This window comes from Lepidochelys kempii, chromosome 11 (genome assembly GCF_965140265.1).
Source record: "Lepidochelys kempii isolate rLepKem1 chromosome 11, rLepKem1.hap2, whole genome shotgun sequence".
Taxonomy (NCBI): domain Eukaryota; kingdom Metazoa; phylum Chordata; order Testudines; family Cheloniidae; genus Lepidochelys; species Lepidochelys kempii.
Window position 1 is genome coordinate 68,508,136 of NC_133266.1, and position 19,606 is coordinate 68,527,741.

General features: G+C 44.9%; 1 protein-coding gene across 1 annotated transcript in view; it reads right to left on the reverse strand.

The window, feature by feature from the left end:
- The window catches only part of MREG (melanoregulin), a 44,178-nt gene that overhangs the window by 13,815 nt on the left and 10,757 nt on the right, over positions 1-19,606 (reverse strand). Inside the window, exon 2 of the mRNA XM_073306746.1 lies at positions 16,896-17,052. Within this exon, the coding sequence (XP_073162847.1) occupies positions 16,896-17,052 (157 nt within the window). The remainder of the gene's footprint in view (positions 1-16,895; positions 17,053-19,606) is intronic.

Below are 19,606 nucleotides of genomic sequence, written 5' to 3' on the forward strand. Positions count from 1 at the left end.
CCCGCAGGCCGGATCCAAAGCCCCGAGGGGCTGGATCCAGCCCGCGGGCCATAGTTTGCCCACCCCGGTCTAATACCAACATGTGCGTTAGCCCTTGCACTTGCCGACATACAATTGTTATCCAAGGTGGCATTATATGGTTAAGAGTGATTTTCAATTTCAAGGGTCTTCCTGGCCTAAGTCTGGTTTGAATTCTTGAATTGGAATGATGGTTAAAAATCCTGTTTCTGTCACAGTCACACTGCGAAATCCGATAAATTCACCACATAGTACTAGCTGACCTCTGGCTGTCTATCAGACCAGTAAGATCAGAACCTCGTTCCCCAGATATGCAGCACCCTGGGCAAGATTTCCATCTCACAGGAGCACATCTCAGTTTAGGCCGGGATCCAGCAATTCAAATCAGTGGGGGAAACTTCTATTGCGAACTGGGTCCGGCCCTTGAGGTACACAAGCAAAGCAGCCTTTAAGAAAGTCACTTTAAGACGTCACTTAATTGAAATGTTCTTTTGTACCTACAAACCACTGAGGTGACTCAAGTATTTTCATTTGTTTGTAACAAATGGGATTAGATACTTACGCCAAAAAATAATGTAAACCTAGGTGCTAAGGTTAGACTCCGAATTAGAAGTGTCCTGATTTTTAAGAGGTGCTGACTTGTGGGTGACACTCTTTCAGCAACTAACACTGATTACGATCCAAACTTAAGGCATCAGGTTTGAAAATGTTGGCCCCGAGCTTCTCCGGTTACAGACAGGACATTTCTATACTTCTTCTGCATGCAGACAGCCAAGTCAAGACAGCAGCGCTCCAAGTGAATCATCTGTTTCCCTCCATTGCTCAAATATAACCAAAGGAACTCCTCTGAGATTATGATTTTGAGTGAGAGGATCATGGATGTTACGATAGTCAAGAATTTATGCCAGGAGAGCAGGGGAAATTCAGATCAGCACATAGCAGCGTATGCTGTTTTTTCCCCCAGCCTGGGAATAGGAAGAAATCCTTCATTCTTAGCTAAGAGAGTATTGGTGCTATTCACTGATTGGCAAAGCAAAGCAAAGGTGTTTCCCTTCCCCACCTCCTCCCTTGGAGCCTGAAAATGGCCTCATTGTTCCAGTTTTGCACATGACCTGATACGCCATTTAAGTTCTGAAAAGGAGAGGATACAGTAATAACCTGGAAGTCCTCTCTTTTGTGACGCACCCTGGACACTAGGATGTGAACTCTGGCTCAGTGAGAAGGGAAAGAGATTATTTTTTAACTGAAGAAGAGACTGCAGTTTGTAAGTGAGAGTTCGAGGAGAAGTTGACTGCAACCCAGAGAGCAAAAACAAACCCCAAACCTCAGCTTTCCCAGTGTGAGGCACATACTGCCTTGGCCCTTTTTGGCAGAGATCCCTTGGAATCCTCCCAGCGTCCTCATGACCCAAAGTATTAACAAGGAAGGAAGGAAGGAAGGGTCTCTGCAAAAAATAAGCAGTGAATCTCTGACCTCTTTAGACAAATACATTTTTAATATACAAACTATTTGCTCATTTGAGTTGAATCCAATAATTAGTTTCTATTATTAGGAGCCCTGGATGGGTGGAAAGTGTTTGTACCCTATTGTTTTATACCAGTGGTTTTCAACCTGTGGTCCGTGGACCTCTGAGGGTCTGCAAACTATGTCTAAGATTTCCAAAGAGGTCTGCACCTCCATTCGAAATTGTTTAGGGGTCCACAAATGTTAAAAGGTTGAAAATCACTGCTGTATACTAATCACTCCAGATACCCTGATCTCTCTCTCTCCACCTGAATTTTATGTTAACGGGGACCTTGCTAGAACCCATCTGCAGCAAAGCAATGTTCATTCAGGTCTGTTTTTAATTACACTTAGAGTTACTGGGCCAAACTCTGCTCTCTAATGGAAACCCAGAGCAATTTCATTCGTGTCAAAGGAGCTGCTCCTGATTTACCCCAGCGGAACAGCAGAATTGGTTCCATTGTCTGTTTTGTTTAGAAACAAGGCTGCTGCTTTCTTTTCAAATCTTTAGGCACTGAATTATTCCATTAACATTGAAAGGATACAGCACGCTCTCCCCCCCGCCCCACACCGCCTAGGCAATAGCTTCATCTCACCTATACGCAGAACCTGTGGTGCAGCTAGGTAGGGGCGGATTCGCCATCTCTGGCTGTCTTCAAATCCAGATTGGCTGCCTTTCTGGATGATAGATTTTGGTCAAACACAAGTTATTGGGCTCAGTGCTGGGATATCTGGGTCAAACACTATGGTCTGTGTTATTAAGGTCAGACTAGATGTTCTAATGCCTTAATCATTGCAGAATCTAACCACGCCATCTCATGGTGAACTTATCCTGAGGATCACTCCTTGGCTTCTGCCCTGGACTGGACATTCAGAGGTGAGGGCAATTTTAATGACTGTCCACAGAGCGCAGGCCAAAGACCAACTTACGTCTAATTAGCCTTTAACTGTTTGATGGTTAACAGAGGCAGTTAATATTAATATGGGCTGGATAGAACTAGTGACCTAAAAGTGGAAGGTGCCATATCTTGTTACAACCTTTGAAGCCATCAAACCATCCTCGTTAATGAATTAGAGGGTGCATGTGGCTACAGCCTAGTTGGAATTGCTATGTGTACTGCAGGTTGTTGTCTGGGACACTTCTGATAAGCGTATGGTTTAATATCCATCTAACACTTTTGTTAGCATTAACTAGCATTTGTTAGCATTAACTCTGGGTATTCTTTTTATCCATATAAATGTCCCTTCCCTTTCTGAATCTAAAGGGGCATACAAAGGGCTGAAACAAGACTGAAGAGTTTTTGTAAACAACGCATAAAAGCATGACCATGAGAAGAGACCCTGGGAAAACGCTCACTAGGGGGCTTCACTAGCAGCTTCTTTCCTCTAGGAAGTTAAGTTGGTTTTGCTTCTATGAAAATTAAATAAATTGAACCCCTTTCCCCAAATGTTGGGCCATTTTAACATCTGCACCTGTTGAACACAGCAGCGGACTTAACAGAATGATGGATTCACTTCACCGCTGCACGGCCTCAAGCGAGAGCAAAGGAATGGAACACACACACACTTGACGGGTAACCGTGACATCGGTATGGGAACACGTCACATACCTGCCACAACCTATGACAGACTCTTGTGCAACAGCAATCGCAGCACCCAGGGTTGAAGATGAGGTGTAGGGAGGAAGTGACAGGGGGAAGGAGGAGACCCTTGGCTAGGTTAGAACACCACCGCTGGTGGCTTTAGAGGCTTTGTACAGCTGTTGAGGGAAGGACGCAGCAAGCACTTGCTACTACAAGGGGAAGAGGAGGAAGGGCATGACTTAACAGAGAAGCAGCGTGGTCTTGTGGGTGGGGCACTGGACTTGGAGTCTGGAGAGCTCGCTTCTATTCTTGGCTCTGCCTTTAACTTGCTCCGTGACCTTGAGCAAGTCACTCACTTCTTTGTGCCTCTGGTTCCCCTTTTACTTCTTGTCTATTCAGATTGGAAGCTCTTCAATATAGGGACTGCCTCATGATGTTCCTGGACATTGTCTAGTACAATGGGGGAAATCAGGCCTTGACTGGGGTCTGTAGGTGCTACTATAATAAAAATAATAAGCTGAGCTAGGAGTCTCTTGCTTCCTTTGCATTAACAAAGCTTTTTGAAAAGAATCAGAAGCAAGTCCCTAGCACTGCATCCCCTTTCCTACTCCGCCCTTCTGCCACTCCCGAGGGATTCTCAAAAAGAACAGGAGTGCTTGTGGCACCTTAGAGACTAACAAATTTATCTGCGCATAAGCTTTCGTGGGCTACAGCTCACTTCATTGGATGCATAGAATGGAACATATCATAAGAAGATACACACACACACACCATGAAAAGGTGGAGTAAGAGACTAATTAATTAAGATGAGCTATTATCAGCAGAAGAAAAAAAACTTTTGTAGTGATAATCAAGATGGTCCATTTAGGCAGCTGACAAGAAGGTATGAGGATAATGATCCCTCACTCTCACAGATCTTGGGAGACAGACCAGTCCTTGCTTACAGACAGCCCCCCCCCCAACCTGAAGCAAATACTCTCCAGCAACCACACCCCACACAACAAAAACACTAACCCAGGAACCTATCCTTGCAACAAAGGCCGATGCCAACTCTGTCCATATATTTATTCAAGGGATACCTTCATAGGACCTAATCACATTAGCCACACCATCAGGGGCTCGTTCACCTGCACATCTACCAATGTGATATATACCATCATGTGGCAGAGGGGCATTGCTGGCATGTACATTGGCCAAACCAGACAATCTCTACGCAAAAGAATAAATGGACACAAATCTGATATCAGGAATCCTAACATTCAAAAACTGGTAGGAGAACACTTCAACCTCTCTGGCCACTCAGTAACAGACTTAAAGGTGGCAATTTTGCAACAGAAAAGCTTCAAAAACAGACTCCCAACGAGAAACTGCTGAGCTTGAATTAATATGCAAACTACATACCATTAACTTGGGTTTGAATAGAGACTGGGAGTGGCTGGTCATTACACACATTGAATCTATTTCCCCATGTTAAGTATCCTCACACCTTCTTGTCAGCTGCCTAAATGGGCCATCTTGATTATCACTACAAAAGTTTTTTTTTCTTCTGCTGATAATAGCTCATCTTAATTAGTCTCTTACTCCACCTTTTCATGTTCTCTCTCTCTCTCTCTGTATATCTATCCATCTATCTTCTTACAATATGTTCCATTCTATGCATCTGATGAAGTGGGCTGTAGCCCATGAAAGCTTATGCTGAAATAAATTTGTTAGTCTCTAAGGTGCCACAAGTACTTCTGTTCTTTTTGTGGATACAAACTAACACGGCTGCTACTCTGAAACAAGGGATTCTGTGCATCTAAACTCCAGAGAGGGTTTCGGTAAAGCCAACCTTTTAAGCTGTTACTCCCTGCAACTTTCTGACTCAGAGTACCCAACAACAGGCTGCAGCCACCATACACAACTGCAGCTGTCCCCACAATAGCTGGGGAAGCTTTAAAGAAGGACAGGCTCCAAAAGGAACATGTCTGAACTTCTGCAAAGCTTTGCAGAAGCGTGGTCTGAGCGCACCAGAAGCCCCTGAAAAGGAGAGAAGGTTCTCATGCCCAAGCTGAAAACGCTTTGCACAGCTCTCCCAAGTCCAGAGTTCTCATCCCAGCTGTGCCACACTACACAAGGAACTTCATCTCTGTGCCTCTGTTTCTACTACTTAGTTCAATGTTCTGCAGAAACATTGACTAACTGATCCTTGTACCGCTCAGGCTGAGTAGTAGTATTCCTACAAAATGGTATAGGGAACCTCACAAATGGCAGCAAGCAAACCCTTCTTGTTCTGCTACTCGCACAATGATACAGCCCTTCAGAAAGCAGATATTAATGAAAATAGTCTCACTTTGGCGGGGGGGGGGGAAGAGAGGGGGGAATTTGCTTCCGGATTCTTATTGAATGAGAAAATTCAGCATCCGAACACATGGCCTTGACTTCAGTGGACCTATAGCAATTTACCAGCTGAAGATCTGATCCCTTGAGTGACTCACCACCTCACTGGGAGAGAAACAGTACAGACGAACCATCAGAAATATCAGGAATGTTGACTTTGGTCAGTCCAGGTTTGGTTGATTCTATACTAGATGTGTCAGAGCTGTGAGCTCTCATACCTTAACGGAATATTCATCCATGGTGATCTTTAACACAGATGCCCTTTCTCCCAAATGTTAATTGGACATTGATGTTATATAGGTGTTAGCAAAAGAAACCCAAACATTTTAAAGCAATCTAAAAATCCTCACTCTTAGCTGCAGAGCTTACTTTCATGATTCAGTATGTTGTCATTTCACTAGTTCACCAGTCAGTCTTCCAGGGCGGGTGGAACCTGAATGTTTAATGTCATAAGCAGGGGAAATTTTTAAAAAGACCCTACTGATATTTTATCAATCCTATAGAAGTATCAAAAGTATTTCCCCCCTTTTGTGGGTCACCTTTAATGGCTGAGTTGGATAATGGAGATCAATAAATCCATTTATTAAACAATCTGTTCTTACAGATAATGTTCCAAGTTAATATTCAGCTACACAAGTACATACTGCCTGGTGTGCCACAATGCTCATTGTTATTACACGTGGTAAGTGTGCTTCAACCAGGGAAATGACATCACCACAAAAGAGACAGGATGGATTTATGGTCAAAGCACTCATCTGCAGTGTATTCCTAGCTTCACCCAGATTTCCCACGTGATCGTGGGCAGATCTTACTTATTCTCAGAGTCTTAGTTCCCCAGATGCCAAATAATTTTCTCCTCTCCATCATGCATATCGTGGTACGACCTATGCCCGTGAAGACTAGAGAAAAGCCTTGGTGCAAGACTAAGGAGCGGCAGATACAAGAACCAGTGGTGAGCATAAGAATTTCCATAGAAACAGTTCTAAAGACTGCAGTACCCCAAGAAGTAACCATGGCTTCTTGCATGAATTTTCTGTGCTATCCTAGCGCTCTAGTGGTGGCCAAACTACAAGCATGTAGCTTCCTCCACCTCTGCCATCCCGCCACCACTGGCAACAATCTTCAGTGAAGTAACAAGCAGTTTTGTGATGCTGCTCAAATATGCCAATCCATTTCGTTCAGACTTGACTTGTTCCTTCATAGGAGTAGCCCAAAAGGGTTGTCAGCAGCCCTGGGACCAGACTTTGCAACATGTTGAAGTTTCACAAGAACCTGCCACTAGACTGTAGCAAAGGACACCCAGATGGCAGACAGGGGCACCCAGATGGCAGACACCAGGACAACTGCAAAAACATCACATTCAAGTAGTTGTCAAGTTGGCCAACTCCGCTTTTCCCAACCTGTCTCTCCCAGGCAGTGATCCACAGCGGCAACTGTTCCAATATCAGACTGGTAATGCTTTGCTGGAAATCTCAGTCTCAGGCCAGTGAAAGCTCCAAGGGAAGTGATGACTAATTCCATGTATCACAGATGGCTTGTGCGTTCTGTGTTAGACACACACACCAGCCTGCCTTGCTGATCTGAACACTCAGCTGTTCAAACATTTACCTGGAAAAGTTCCATGGAATCAGTGCAATGTATTAAGTACTTTAAATGCCAGATTGAAGTGGGGAAATCCTAAGCATTCAGTATGAGCCAGACTGGCACAGAACTGGAAGTTGAACAAAAAGTTGTGCCAAGGAGAATAGAGACAAATGCTATCAAATACCTTCCCCGATATGGAAACTTATTAATTAGTAGGTGGTTTTGTTCATGCTACCAAAGCAATCCTCCCTCAGAGCTGTTTCTTTATTCCCTTGACATTAATTTGCAACGCTGTTCTCAGGAGCTGTACGTAGGAAATTAGGTCAAACAACCTAAAGATTATCAGATGTGGGCCCAAGCTTTAAAATACCAATCCAGACCTGTACTGCTCCAGCCTTCAGGGGTTGTTCTGAGCTAGTGATGTGGTTCAGCCCACTGGAGACATGATCAGATGCAAAATCTGGATCCATGTTCATATTCTGAAAAAAAAATAAAAAATCTCCCTATACCTTGACCCTAAATAATCCTGAATTAGATTAATTTCCAGGCATGCTGCAAAAAGCATGGTTTGGGGGAAGTTTGAGGGTATATTTCTGGGACAGTTATAGGGCCTGTTTTGCAGGTTTGATTTACTGGCGGAACTTAGTGTTATATGATTGACGGCAGTGTGGCTCAGTGGATAGATCACTCTGGAGACCCGAGTTCTATTTCCTGTTCTGCCACTGGCCTGCTAGGTTATCTCCTTGCACCTCACCTTCCCCCATCTGTAAAATGGGGATGATACTGACCTCCTTTGAAAAATGCTTTGAGATCTATGGATGAAGAGTGCTGGATAGAAGCTAGGAATTATTACTAAAGAGCAGATATTTAGGCCCTGTTTATTTTAAAAAGGGTTTACCCTGCTGTTATTCAGAATAGGCAGATTCCCCACTGAGTGAAAGTTCTTTGGCTGGAAGTATCCACATTAGTCAAGTGGACACAGGCTAAATGGAGGAGAGCTGGCTTGTGACACATGCTCACATCTATGCAACAACAGCACTCAAGGAACTACACTTACAAATCATCAATATTGGGGTCATTTAAAGGGTAACTTTCTCCTCCCATCTTGCAGTGTATATGGGCTTGTCTCCACTTCCAGGAAAGTTAATCCAAATTAACTAAAATGTGCGAATTTGAAGTAGAGTAGTTAAACCGCATTAAACCCCATGTGAATACCCTCACTCAGAACTAAAGAGAGTCTTTAATTCCTTTTATTTTAAAGTGAATTAAGGCAAACCAAATTAAAGCCACTTTAATTCTGAATAAGTGTGTCCACATGGGGATTTAATGCAGTTTAACTAATCCACTTTCCATTCACACCTTTAGTTAACTTGGTTTAATTTTCTGGATGTCCCTGTAGAGACAAGCCCTTAGAGTTGTACAAATGAAAGATCCTGTTTCTGAATCTTTTAGGAGGCACGTGGTAAACCTCTCTCATAGCTTGGATGACTATGCTATACGAGACATGGTTTAACACAATACAACAGGAAAGAGGTGCTCTGTCCCAACATGCCGACCATTTCTAATTTACTCCCACCTTCCGGAGTCTCTGCATACCGCTCAACCCCCATCTTTGCCAGAACTGAGTACAGAGCTCTCTTGATTTCTGCATTTCAGTTGCTTTCTCCAGTAACTTAATAAACATGATCATTGTGCTCTGAGTTGTAGATCTCAGAGCACTTCACAAAGGAAGCCAACTTATTGTCACCCCTATTTTAATGGTAAGGAAGTGGAGACACAAATTAGGGACGTGACCAACCCAGCCTCAAATAGCAGTTAAGTAGCATATTTGGAAATATGACCCCTGTCCCGGACTCACAGTCCAAGGCCCTATCCACTAGATCACACTGCTCCATAGCTGCTAGGAGATTCATTACGAATTACTCATTAACGTGCAAGATAATCCATCACCAAATTAACTTTAGCACACATACCTCAATTTTATTTATTTACAGGTATACTGTGGAGCACTGTAAGTTATCTATAGTGCACAACGGCATAGGAATGAAGATTTACAGCACTGTGCATTGAGAGTCAGATTCTAAGGCCAGTGGTGACCATTACATCAGCTAGCTTGACCACTTGCATAACACCGGCCACAGAATTTCTCCAAGTGGTTCCAGCATCAAGACCATAACTTATTTTCTAGAAGCCATGCTGTACCTCAGACATCCACTCTTGATTTAAAGACTGCCAGTGAAAACATTTTACAGGCACGTGAGCTAAGACGACCCTTTTTGTGCCCAAATTACAAGGCTCTCATGGTACCAAAATTTGTTTCAGACAAGTCACAACCTTAGAATTTATTTATATCCCAAGGGTGGGCTCAAATAGAGAGACTACAGATGCTTCTGTTTATAAATACTTATCATAGAATATCAGGGTTGGAAGGGACCTCAGGAGGTCATCTAGTCCAACCCCCCGCTCAAAGCAGGACCAATTCCCAATTTTTGCCCCAGATCCCTAAATGGCCCCCTCAAGGATTGAACTCACAACCCTGGGTTTAGAAGGCCAATGCTCAAACCACTGAGCTATCCCTCCCCCCAATAAATAAAATGACTTATTTTAATCAAGTCATTATGGGCCAGAACTTTACCCTGCTGTTATTCAGAACTTCCGTTATCACCACCACCATGTGATTGTCTTCACGTATGGCACAGCTGCACCGTATCAGCGAAGATGCTGCTGCACCAGTGGGAGAGCTTCTCCTGTCACCATAGTTAATCCCCCTCCCCAGGAGGCAGTAACTGTCTATGGGAGAAACCCTGTTCAGGTGGGATAGCTAATGCAGGTTAGCTCTGCTGCTATAAAAAAAACAAAAACAAAAAAAACCCCACACCACATTTTTTGCACTGAAAAAAAAAAATCAGAGTTCCGTGTGGATACCAAGCACATGAATTGGGCCCAATAACTCTGTGGTGGAATATGGCCCTTTCCCTAAACGCTTGTACTAGTAGGTCCTTAAGGAAGACAAGGACATGTGGGTACCAGTTCTGTAGAGCACATAAGGACGTCCAGTTAAGTTATTGGTACTTAAGCACGTTTAAGTGCTTTGCTGAATCAGAACCTAGAAATAGAAGAGAATTCTCCTCTCACTAACACTGATTTGACACCAGCAGAACACAAAACCTGAAGTCTCAGTGACAATCAGATCATGGGAGAGATCACAAGCAGTCCAGCATGTGAACCTTGCTCATTCCTAGCAGAGACAGCATCATCTCCTTTGCAGCTTCCATAAGGTCTCTCTGTGGGAACTATTCTGCTCAGACTGCAGCTGAAGAGCAGAGCCGTATTCACTCATCTGGAGAGTGATAATTTAACAGCTCCCCAAAGAAGATTATGTTTAGCATTTACAGGCCATTATGTGTTGCAATTCAAACCTTTGCTTCTCTCATAGGGCTGAGCTCTCATTAGAAGAGGGTGAAGCTGTTCGGCCTAATTGTAAAATGTTCGCTGGGGTAAGATGTGATTACTGCACAGAGTACAGAAATGTTGGGCTCTCAAGCCAAGTTTTTCTGGTCTGTCAGAAGGAGCCGGAATCAGAAGCAGCCACAGAGTCTCCAATTCCTTAGGGTGTTTCCAATTGTTACCAAACACACATTTTTTGTTCTGAGTTATATAGATGTCAATAAACTGACATAGTACAGAGTTCTCTGAAGTGAAAATATGAAAACAAGAAAGATGTGTTAAGATACAGGATTTAAAGAGCATGTCTACACTGCAAAAAAAAAAAAAAAAAGTGTGTTCGTAACTCCTGTTACAATAGCAGTGAAGACATGGCAACTCCAACACAGATTAGCAGCTTGAGTTCAACCCCAAATTCTCCTATAGGCTTTCACTCAAGCTGCTAACCTGAGTTGCTGGCTCTTCACTGCTGTTTTAACCCACAGGAGCTAACCCAAGTTTGCAAAAAAGCGCTGTGTGAACATCTCAGAGGCTTTGGACTGGGACTCAAGAAACTTACGCCCAATCTACAGAGAGGTTCTATCCACTTAGCTACGTCCGTCAGGCAGGGGTGAAAGTAGGCCAGTACGGGCCAGTACGGGCCAGTACGGGCCAGTACGGGCCAGTACGGGCCAGTACGGGCCAGTACGGGCCAGTACGGGCCAGTACGGGCCAGTACGGGCCAGTACGGGCCAGTACGGGCCAGTACGGGCCAGTACGGCATATCAGTAAGAAGCGGGTACCAGCCTGTACGCAGCCAACATTTAAGCGCTGCCGTGGCAGCACTTTAACATCGCTGCCCCTTTTGGCCCCCCTGTTGGCGGCCCTGCCGGTAGGGACCCTACCAGCAGGGCCGCTGACAGCAGGGGAAGGGGGCACAAAAGGGGCAGCTACCCCAGAGCCAGTGATTTAAAAGGGCCCGGGGCTCCTGGCTGCCACCACCACAGCAGCGGCCGGAGCCCCAGGCCCTTTTAAATCGCCGCTGGAGCCCTGGGCGGTGTGGGCCAGGCTCTGTGGATGGGCTGGGCTGGCTGACCCCAACCCCGCCCCTTCCGCCTGAGGCCCCACCCCTCCCGGGGGCCCAGAGCCAGGCCCCTGTACCGGAAAGAGTTTAAATATTACTTTCACCCCTGCAGTCAGGAGTATGAAAAACCCACACCCTGGACCAGCATAGCTACGCAGATGTAACTCCCAGCATACAGACAGCTACATCAACAGAAGATGGCTTCCGTCCACAGAAGATGGCTTTGTTCAAGGAGGTGGCATTTCTGTATTGATGGAAAAACCCCATTCTGTCTATGTAGGCTGCATCTACACCAGTGATCTCCACAAGATGATCTTAAATTCAAAAAGTGATCTTGTGCATAAAAAAAGTCAACCCAGGATCTACCCCGCCCCTTCCCTGAGGCCCCGCTCCCTCCATTCCCCCCTCCTCCCTCACTTTCACTGGGCTGGGGCAGGGGATTGGGGTGCAGGAAGGGGGGCAGGATCTGGGCTGGGACTGAGGGGTTCAGAGTGTGGGAGGGGGCTCCGGGCTGAGCCTGGGGAAAGGGGTTAGGGTGCAAGCTCTGGGATGGGGTTTGAATGCAGGGGTCATATGGTCACACTGCACCTAATCTCATAGAATCCAGTGGTCACTTCATGAGTTTCACTTTTTATTAGTGTCATTTGTGGCTTATAGATCTAAAACCCTTCAGGGACTGTCACAAATCAGTGCAACATTCTCAACTGTGGGGTGTGCATTGGCTGAGCCTGGGGCAGGTGGTTGGGGTGCAGGAGCGAGGGGTGCAAGCTCTAGGAGGGAGTTTGGTGCAGGGGGGGGTTCCAGGCTGGGGCAGAGCGATGGGGTGTGGGAGGGGGTACGGGCTCTGGGAGGAAGTTTGCATGTAGGAAGGGGTTCCAGCCTGGGGAGCGAGGTGTAGTCTCCGGTTGGGAGGTGCTTACCACAGGCGGCTCCTGGCTACGGGGCAGTGGGGCTCAGCCATGGCCCCACGCCGCTCCCAGAAACATCTGGCTGCTGGCACATCTCCACAGTCCGGGGGGAGGCAGCGGGTCTCCATGCGCTGCCCACCCCTGCAGCTCCCAGCCAATGGAAGCTGCAGGGACAGTGCGCAGAGCTTCCCCCTCCCCACCCCAGGGGCTGCAGAGACGTGCTAGCAGCCAGACGCTTCCGGGAGTGATGTGGGGCCAGGGCAGGCAGCAGCCCGGAGATCACAATCAACAGGCAGAGGTTCCAGGATCAACCTCTGCCAGTATAGTCTCTGTAGCATATACAGATCTTTGGATTCTACTGCTGGCTCTACCACTAATCTGCACAATGCAGGGCAAAACATTTCACTTCCTTGTGACTCAGTTTCCCCATCTTTAAAAGACAGCTTCTTGTATGAATCATATGGAGATTCACAGAGTAAGCGCACCATATCCGATCTTCCATCACGATTACTCTGTCTTGGTACATCACATTCCAGGAAACTGACTTGTTGCTTCAGTCTCAGAAGTACTGCTTCAGAAAGGATGCACTTCTGGGAATGACCTAACAGGGCTGTAATTAACCGCTGGAACAATTTAAAAGGGATCCTGGTGGATTCTCCATCACTGACTGCTTTTAAATCCAGAGTGGACGTTTTAGAAAAAAAACTCCTAGAGCAGATATCTTGGGGAAATTCTACAGCCTGTACTGTACAGTAGGTCAAACTAGATAGTAGATCCCAAGGCCAGAAAGGACTATTGTGAAGGAGCCTGCATTCCTCACAGGAATTCAGTCAGGATTTTTTTTTTATTGTTTGCATAAATAAAGTGATTAAAAACAAAGTGTGATGAACATTGTGATTCAAAACATGAATATAGTCAAAGGGGTAGACTCAGCACTCAGTACTCCAGTAAAGCTCCCAGAGACTTCAGTGTAACTCTGTCTTTAGAAAGAGCAAAAAAGTGATCATATTGTTAGGTAGGTGTCACCACATGGCACTGTTACACCCAGTCTCACATGTTCTTAGCAGGTCTGAATAAATGTCCTGTGTTAATTATTCTCTTTAGAGGAGCTGTTGCAAACAGCAAGACAGTTTCCTCTCTGCCATAATCTCTGTAACAACAGTCGATCCTTGGGGCAGAGTTGCTTCCTAGGAACTGTTTGAGCTGAGATTTCTGAAGCACAGATTTCCCAGTGTGCTGTTTGTGACCACCTCTGTTCAAGGACTGGCATGTACTGCAAACAAGTTAGTTACATTCAAAAAAAAAATCTAGATACCCAAAAGGCTCCCAAATCTGCTACCATTTGGCATAGCGGCAACAGCAGACATGAGGAATCCAAGCAATGCTGCATTATATAAACCATGAACACCACTATAGCTCTGACCAACTGAATAGGGAGTTTCACATTAGCACCAAAAGGGCTTAGTTAGTTTGTAGGAAGGAGGATCCTTCAACAACAGTGAATTCCAGCTGATTTTGTGTTGGCGACAACAAGTCACAATAAGAGAGAGAACCAGGCTTTATGCTGATGCATGTTACAAATTCTTCCCTTTCCTACACACAGGCCAGGAAACATCGTTTGACCTTCAACCCTTGATATTAATGTTCTTCCTCTTTAACAAAATAAGGCTACAAAATAAATTTTAAAACCATGCTAGTTACAAAACTCCAGAATAAAGATCTATTAAGATTTCAGCTCACAAAAACTTCAGTCACAGTCAGAGTAAGTAATGTTAAGGGCAAAATATTAATAAAAGTAAAGTTGAAGGAGTTAAATCCGACACTCAATTCTTAACTCCACCTGGTGATTGAAACAACAAAACTAGTGTCCCAGGGGTTTGTTTATCTCCTAGAGTGAAGGCCTCCAGCCTTCCAGCACTGACCATCACTCCAGATACTACTCAAAGTGGTAAGAGTTTTAAAAATGGACGAACAAGCAGCCTGATCCAACGTCTGTTGTAGTAAATGTGAGTCTTTCACTAGAAGGGCAGTCCAGTCAGTGAGGTGCTCAGGTAGGGAATTCCCTGCTCTGCCATTGGCTTCCTGTGACACCTTGGGCATCTCACTTAGTCTCTGTGCCTCAGTTTCCCATCTGTACAATAGGGATAACAGCCCTGTTCTACCTTCTATTGTAAGGATCAATACATTAAAGACAGAGACATTATAGTTATGATGCTGTTACATAACAACTAATGGCTTTCATAGTCAGTCATCAGGAAGTAGTTCTAGCTTATAATCATCAGATTAAAGGACTGCTCTAATCCAGAATAAATTAAATATTTAACAAGTGAGGACACAAGTCACAAGCCACTAACTCAGCTACGTTTCTTCACATCATATTAGCTTAAAGCACCCACATTCCTGAGCAATAATTTAGGGACTGATCCAAACTGTGGCCCATTGAAGTCAATTGAAACTAATGGGGATCTTTTCATTAAGAAACTTGTGGTCATGAACCTAAGAGCATGAGAAAAGTTATAGTTTCTATACCAATAAGGGTCATGTGTAGTCATGAGAATTGTGTTGCAATTTTGTTTCCCATAATTTAGCCCAGGTATGAATTTCCCCCAACCCTCCAAAACATCTAAACACTAACTACCCCAAAAGCCCACTTCATGACAAATTATATTCTCTCATTTCAACTAAATGTCAAAAGTATAAGGATTCATTAAAAAAACTGGCTCATTTTCACTTATAATTCCTAGATTCACTAAAATTCACTAATTCCTAGAAAAAAGAAAAATAATTACATTGCAGACGTTATCAAATTAGGTCATTTTCATGGGATCATAATGAAATTATGCACTATCCAGTTTTCCTGCAAACATTTCACAGTTGTAATAGCTGTCCAAAAAGGGATGTGTCAATTTCATTTTAAAAGAGTATTTTCTACAGCCTGTTTCAATCCATGCTCCAGGTCACTAATGTCACACACATGAAGTCAATTAGGGAAATAAATCAGGCCTATAAAATATAGTTTATATAATGATGACAATTTCCCCCCCCCACTATCCTAACCAGCTGCACAAGTTCTTCTGTACTTGATCATTACCATATTCTGATTACACAAATATTTGACTTGACAAGCTATTGCAGTTCAGGTTCAGCACAAGGACAGGACCATTCTTGTGGAAATGTCAGGTTTGTGGTGTGGTAGTAACACGAGGGAAGGGAATAGCGAAAGCAGCTTTGAACATGCAAAGGCCAGCATATGCTAATAAGGCATAGAAGCATCTAATAATGGCAATGTGAACTATCAAGCAGGAAGTTAAATCCTGTGACCCTCCAAAAGAACTGCTCTCTGGAGAATCGTAGTTCAGGATGCAGGCACAGCTTATGTCAAAGGTGTCTTATCCAGAGATCAGAACAGCCACTGCTGCTTCTACAACTACAAAGTATTATAGGGTATGTCCACTGGGGGGAGGGAGAGAGGAGAAAAAAAAAATTCCCACAGCAGAAAGTCTCAGCATCTGGGTCAACTGACTCAGGCTCATGCTACAGGCCTAGAAACAGCAGTTTAGACATTTGGACTTGGGACCCAGTGAGGGGGAGTCTCCAGCCTGAGCCCAAACATCTGCACTGCTATTTCTAGCCCTATAGCATGAGCCCCGCGAGCGCCCGGGTGCTAAGATTTGGTACCACAGCTCTTCCCCGCTCCTCTCCCCTCAGTGTAGAGCTACCCATAGTAACATCTGAGGGGACCCAGCCAGGATACAGATCCCAGTGTACTAGAAACTGTAGAAACACATGGTAAGCTCTTTGGGGCGGGGACTCTTTGAATGTCTGCATGGACAAGAGAAAGAAGTTACTTGGTCTATGTAGGTAGTGGTTTAATTTAATAGAAGTCTGAAAGAGCCTTAAGTGTGCGTGCTGGTATAGGAAATGTATCACAGAGACCGCTCTTTGACCAGGGAATAGAAAGGCTTCCCTGCTTCACCTCTTACCAAATTTAGTACAGGGGGAAAATAAGTAGAATTCTCTTTCCCCAGAGTAATACTTACCATATGGTATGCACAACCTCCAATCCAACCTAGATATACAAGCATCAGCAACTCTTTGATGTAGTCCTTTGGACACTTGCTTTCATTAGAGAAACATCTGCACTGCCCGACTATATTTAACATCACCATGTATAACCTCCTCTTCTTTGATACTGCTACTCAACTAAGCTACCATAGCAATAATGTTCCATACAGACCTGAAAGGTATCCAAAGAATGACCAGACTTACCTTTTGGTTAAGTTTATCTCTAATATGACCAACCACCGGGATATGTGATGACATTTGTTCTCAGCTGTTCGTGGCTGGTTTGTAATTGTGGCAGGTGTTTATTCAATGACTGTGTATCCGTGAACAACAGTCCTTTAGCCTTACCTCAGAATCTTTCTCCAGCTGGTTCCTGACGACAATCAGATTATACAGTATCCTGTCATCATCGGCTTCAGTGTGGGACATGTCATGAGGGGTGCTCCACAGGTTCTTCTCCTCGTCCCTCGCCAAGGTGGCTCCAAACGAGGCATAAGGGTTATTACTGAAAGGGGGAATATTGAGGTGCAGTTGTCAGTGACTGAATCTGGAGAATGGCAGTTAAGTTCTATAGTCAGGTGTATTCGGTAAGTGGGGTCTGTACGGCTCAGCTGATAACACTTTTGCCCCTGAAATAGAAAAGCAGGTGTGCCAGCCTGGCCCTAGAACCGAGTCTAGTGCTCACTGCTCTCAGTCTAGGCAGTCCTGGTGGTGTCGCTCTGTTAAAGGTGCTGTACTCTGAATGAGACAGGAAACCCATGCATCTTAAGTATTCACAGGGTACCTTTCAAACAAACATCCTTCTGCACAATGCAACAGGTCATGACATCCATCACTGACCTATTCAAACACCTGATAGCTACCACCATCATCTAGAGAACAACCGCTAGGAGCCAGCTGAATGCCTTGCTTTGGAAAGGCACAACATGAAAAGTGGACTTATCCTTACAAATACTCTATTCTAAAGCCCCATAGCATTAGTTCGGCCTTCTTCCAGTCAACCGGTTCTGGTGTGCGTCAGTGACAGCTCTCGAACTTTCAAGTCTGCTGTATGCTGACAGAATTTGCCAGCAGCCAACTCCAATGCACGTTGCTACAGTTGGCAGTAGTAGCTGGAGTACTGAGGGGCCTCCCTTTATCTTGGGAAACTACCCAAACCTACTGCACCCAAAAAGCAGATTAAACATCCCTTTACAAAAATTCTTAAAGCGGCACTGTCAGTCCCCCGGGTCCCAGACTTACACAGGGGGTGAAGAGAAAGCTTTGCGATTCCCAGAACCTATTTCTGAATCAAATAGGGGGAAATGTCAAAGACGGAGATATAATTTATCTTTTCTTCCTCCAACATCCCAGTTTCCCTTTTACACTAGCTTGGAAAGCTAATCTCATCCTTATACAGGGGGTTGGTGGGGGGGAGAAAGGGTTTCCCCTCCAAAAACAAAACCCATTCACTACTACTTCACTAACAGCCTTGTCCAGACACTTCAATCCCACCCGGCACTGATCACAAGTAAACACTGTTCTGATGCTCACAGTCAGACTCCTCTGAATGTGGTCACTACAGCAGTTGCACTTCGCGGAACCATTCGCTCCCTGGGGCAGGAGAGTTGAAGTTTTAGCTGTTGCTTATTTCAAGCCTCGAGCACATTTGCAAGGAGCACTGAATATTTAACAGAAGAAAAGAGGCAGAAATTAAGTCTGCTCTCTGCTGGCTCCCAGAGCCTATGGCTTCCATGAACGTCACCAAGATTTCTCTGCTCACCCCGATCATTACAAAGCCCACGTCATTAAGAGGATTACATGTATAGTTCTTAGTAGGACCATCACATTTGTGTTTTATCTTGGCTGCCAGTTCCCATGTAACCACTCAATCCATGGCATGAACACAAAGACTTCAGGGGCCTCTTAACCTGCCTTTGTTCTTTGATAGGTAGACATCAGAGAGGCCACCTTCAGATAAGACCCCAGTATTTCAGGAGGCCTATAACCAGTGGCAGGTTTCACAACTATCCGTCAGGAGAGGGAGTCTGGCCATGGCAGCTGTTGCCACTTCCACTGGTGGTGCAGAAGGGGCTGGTAAATCCTGCAGCTGTCACTGGGAAAAGGAGCAAGGGTCTCAGGGGACAAAAGACCCCCTCTACTTTCTCCCTTGGCAGCTTTGCAGAACAAGCCGAGGCAGCAGTCAGCAGCTCCCCTTCCTTTTTAGGGCTGGTAGTGTGTCCCCACCCTTTGTAGATTTCACCATGGGACTCTGTATCACAGCATAGACCAGGATCCAACCCGTCATCTTCAAAGAAGGGGCTCTGATCTCCTGCCCCACCCTGCTCCTGACTTCAGCGAGCCAGGGACTGTAAATTTCTAAACCTGAGCTCCGAGTTAGCTACTTAAGAAATGCAATAGTAGGTTGGGCCTCTAGGGAGATTTAATAGAACCCCATTTACACACACCCAAAAATCTATGTTTACGTCATGTTTGACCTCATGCCCTTGCCAAAACACAAGGAAATTCCAGAAGCTTGGCCTTCCATCCTTAATTCCTGTTGTCTCCAGGCATTGCAGCTCCTGCAGTCTGCTTAAGATGCAAAAGGTACAAGCCGAGGATAGTGTCATTTGAGCTTTTTTACCTTGCTGTGCCTGCTCTTGTCACACCCTTTACAGCACAAGCTTGCTTGTATTGCTTGCTTTCGTCTAATGGCTGGTGTGGAGGATGGAGTGGCATCAATATTTTTCACACTAGCAAACGGCCAGAGTACTCTGCCTGTTAAATGCCAGGAAATTTCAGTCCCCAAATCAAACAAATTCCAGTTGTGCATATAAAAGATCATCTAGATCTAGGCACAGTGTACAAAATTAACTTCTCACAAGCGCTATTCATGGCCTGCATGCTCCATACATATTATCGCAGTGGCTAAAGGCCAAATTACACTTTTCCCCCAGAAATGCTCATCAAAGAACAAGAGATACTCCGATAATTCCACAGGCCCAAACTCACAAAGTTTCCAAGGTACCCTGCCGTCAGCAGGCAGTTTGCTTGCCCACAGCACAAGCAGGGGTGTCATC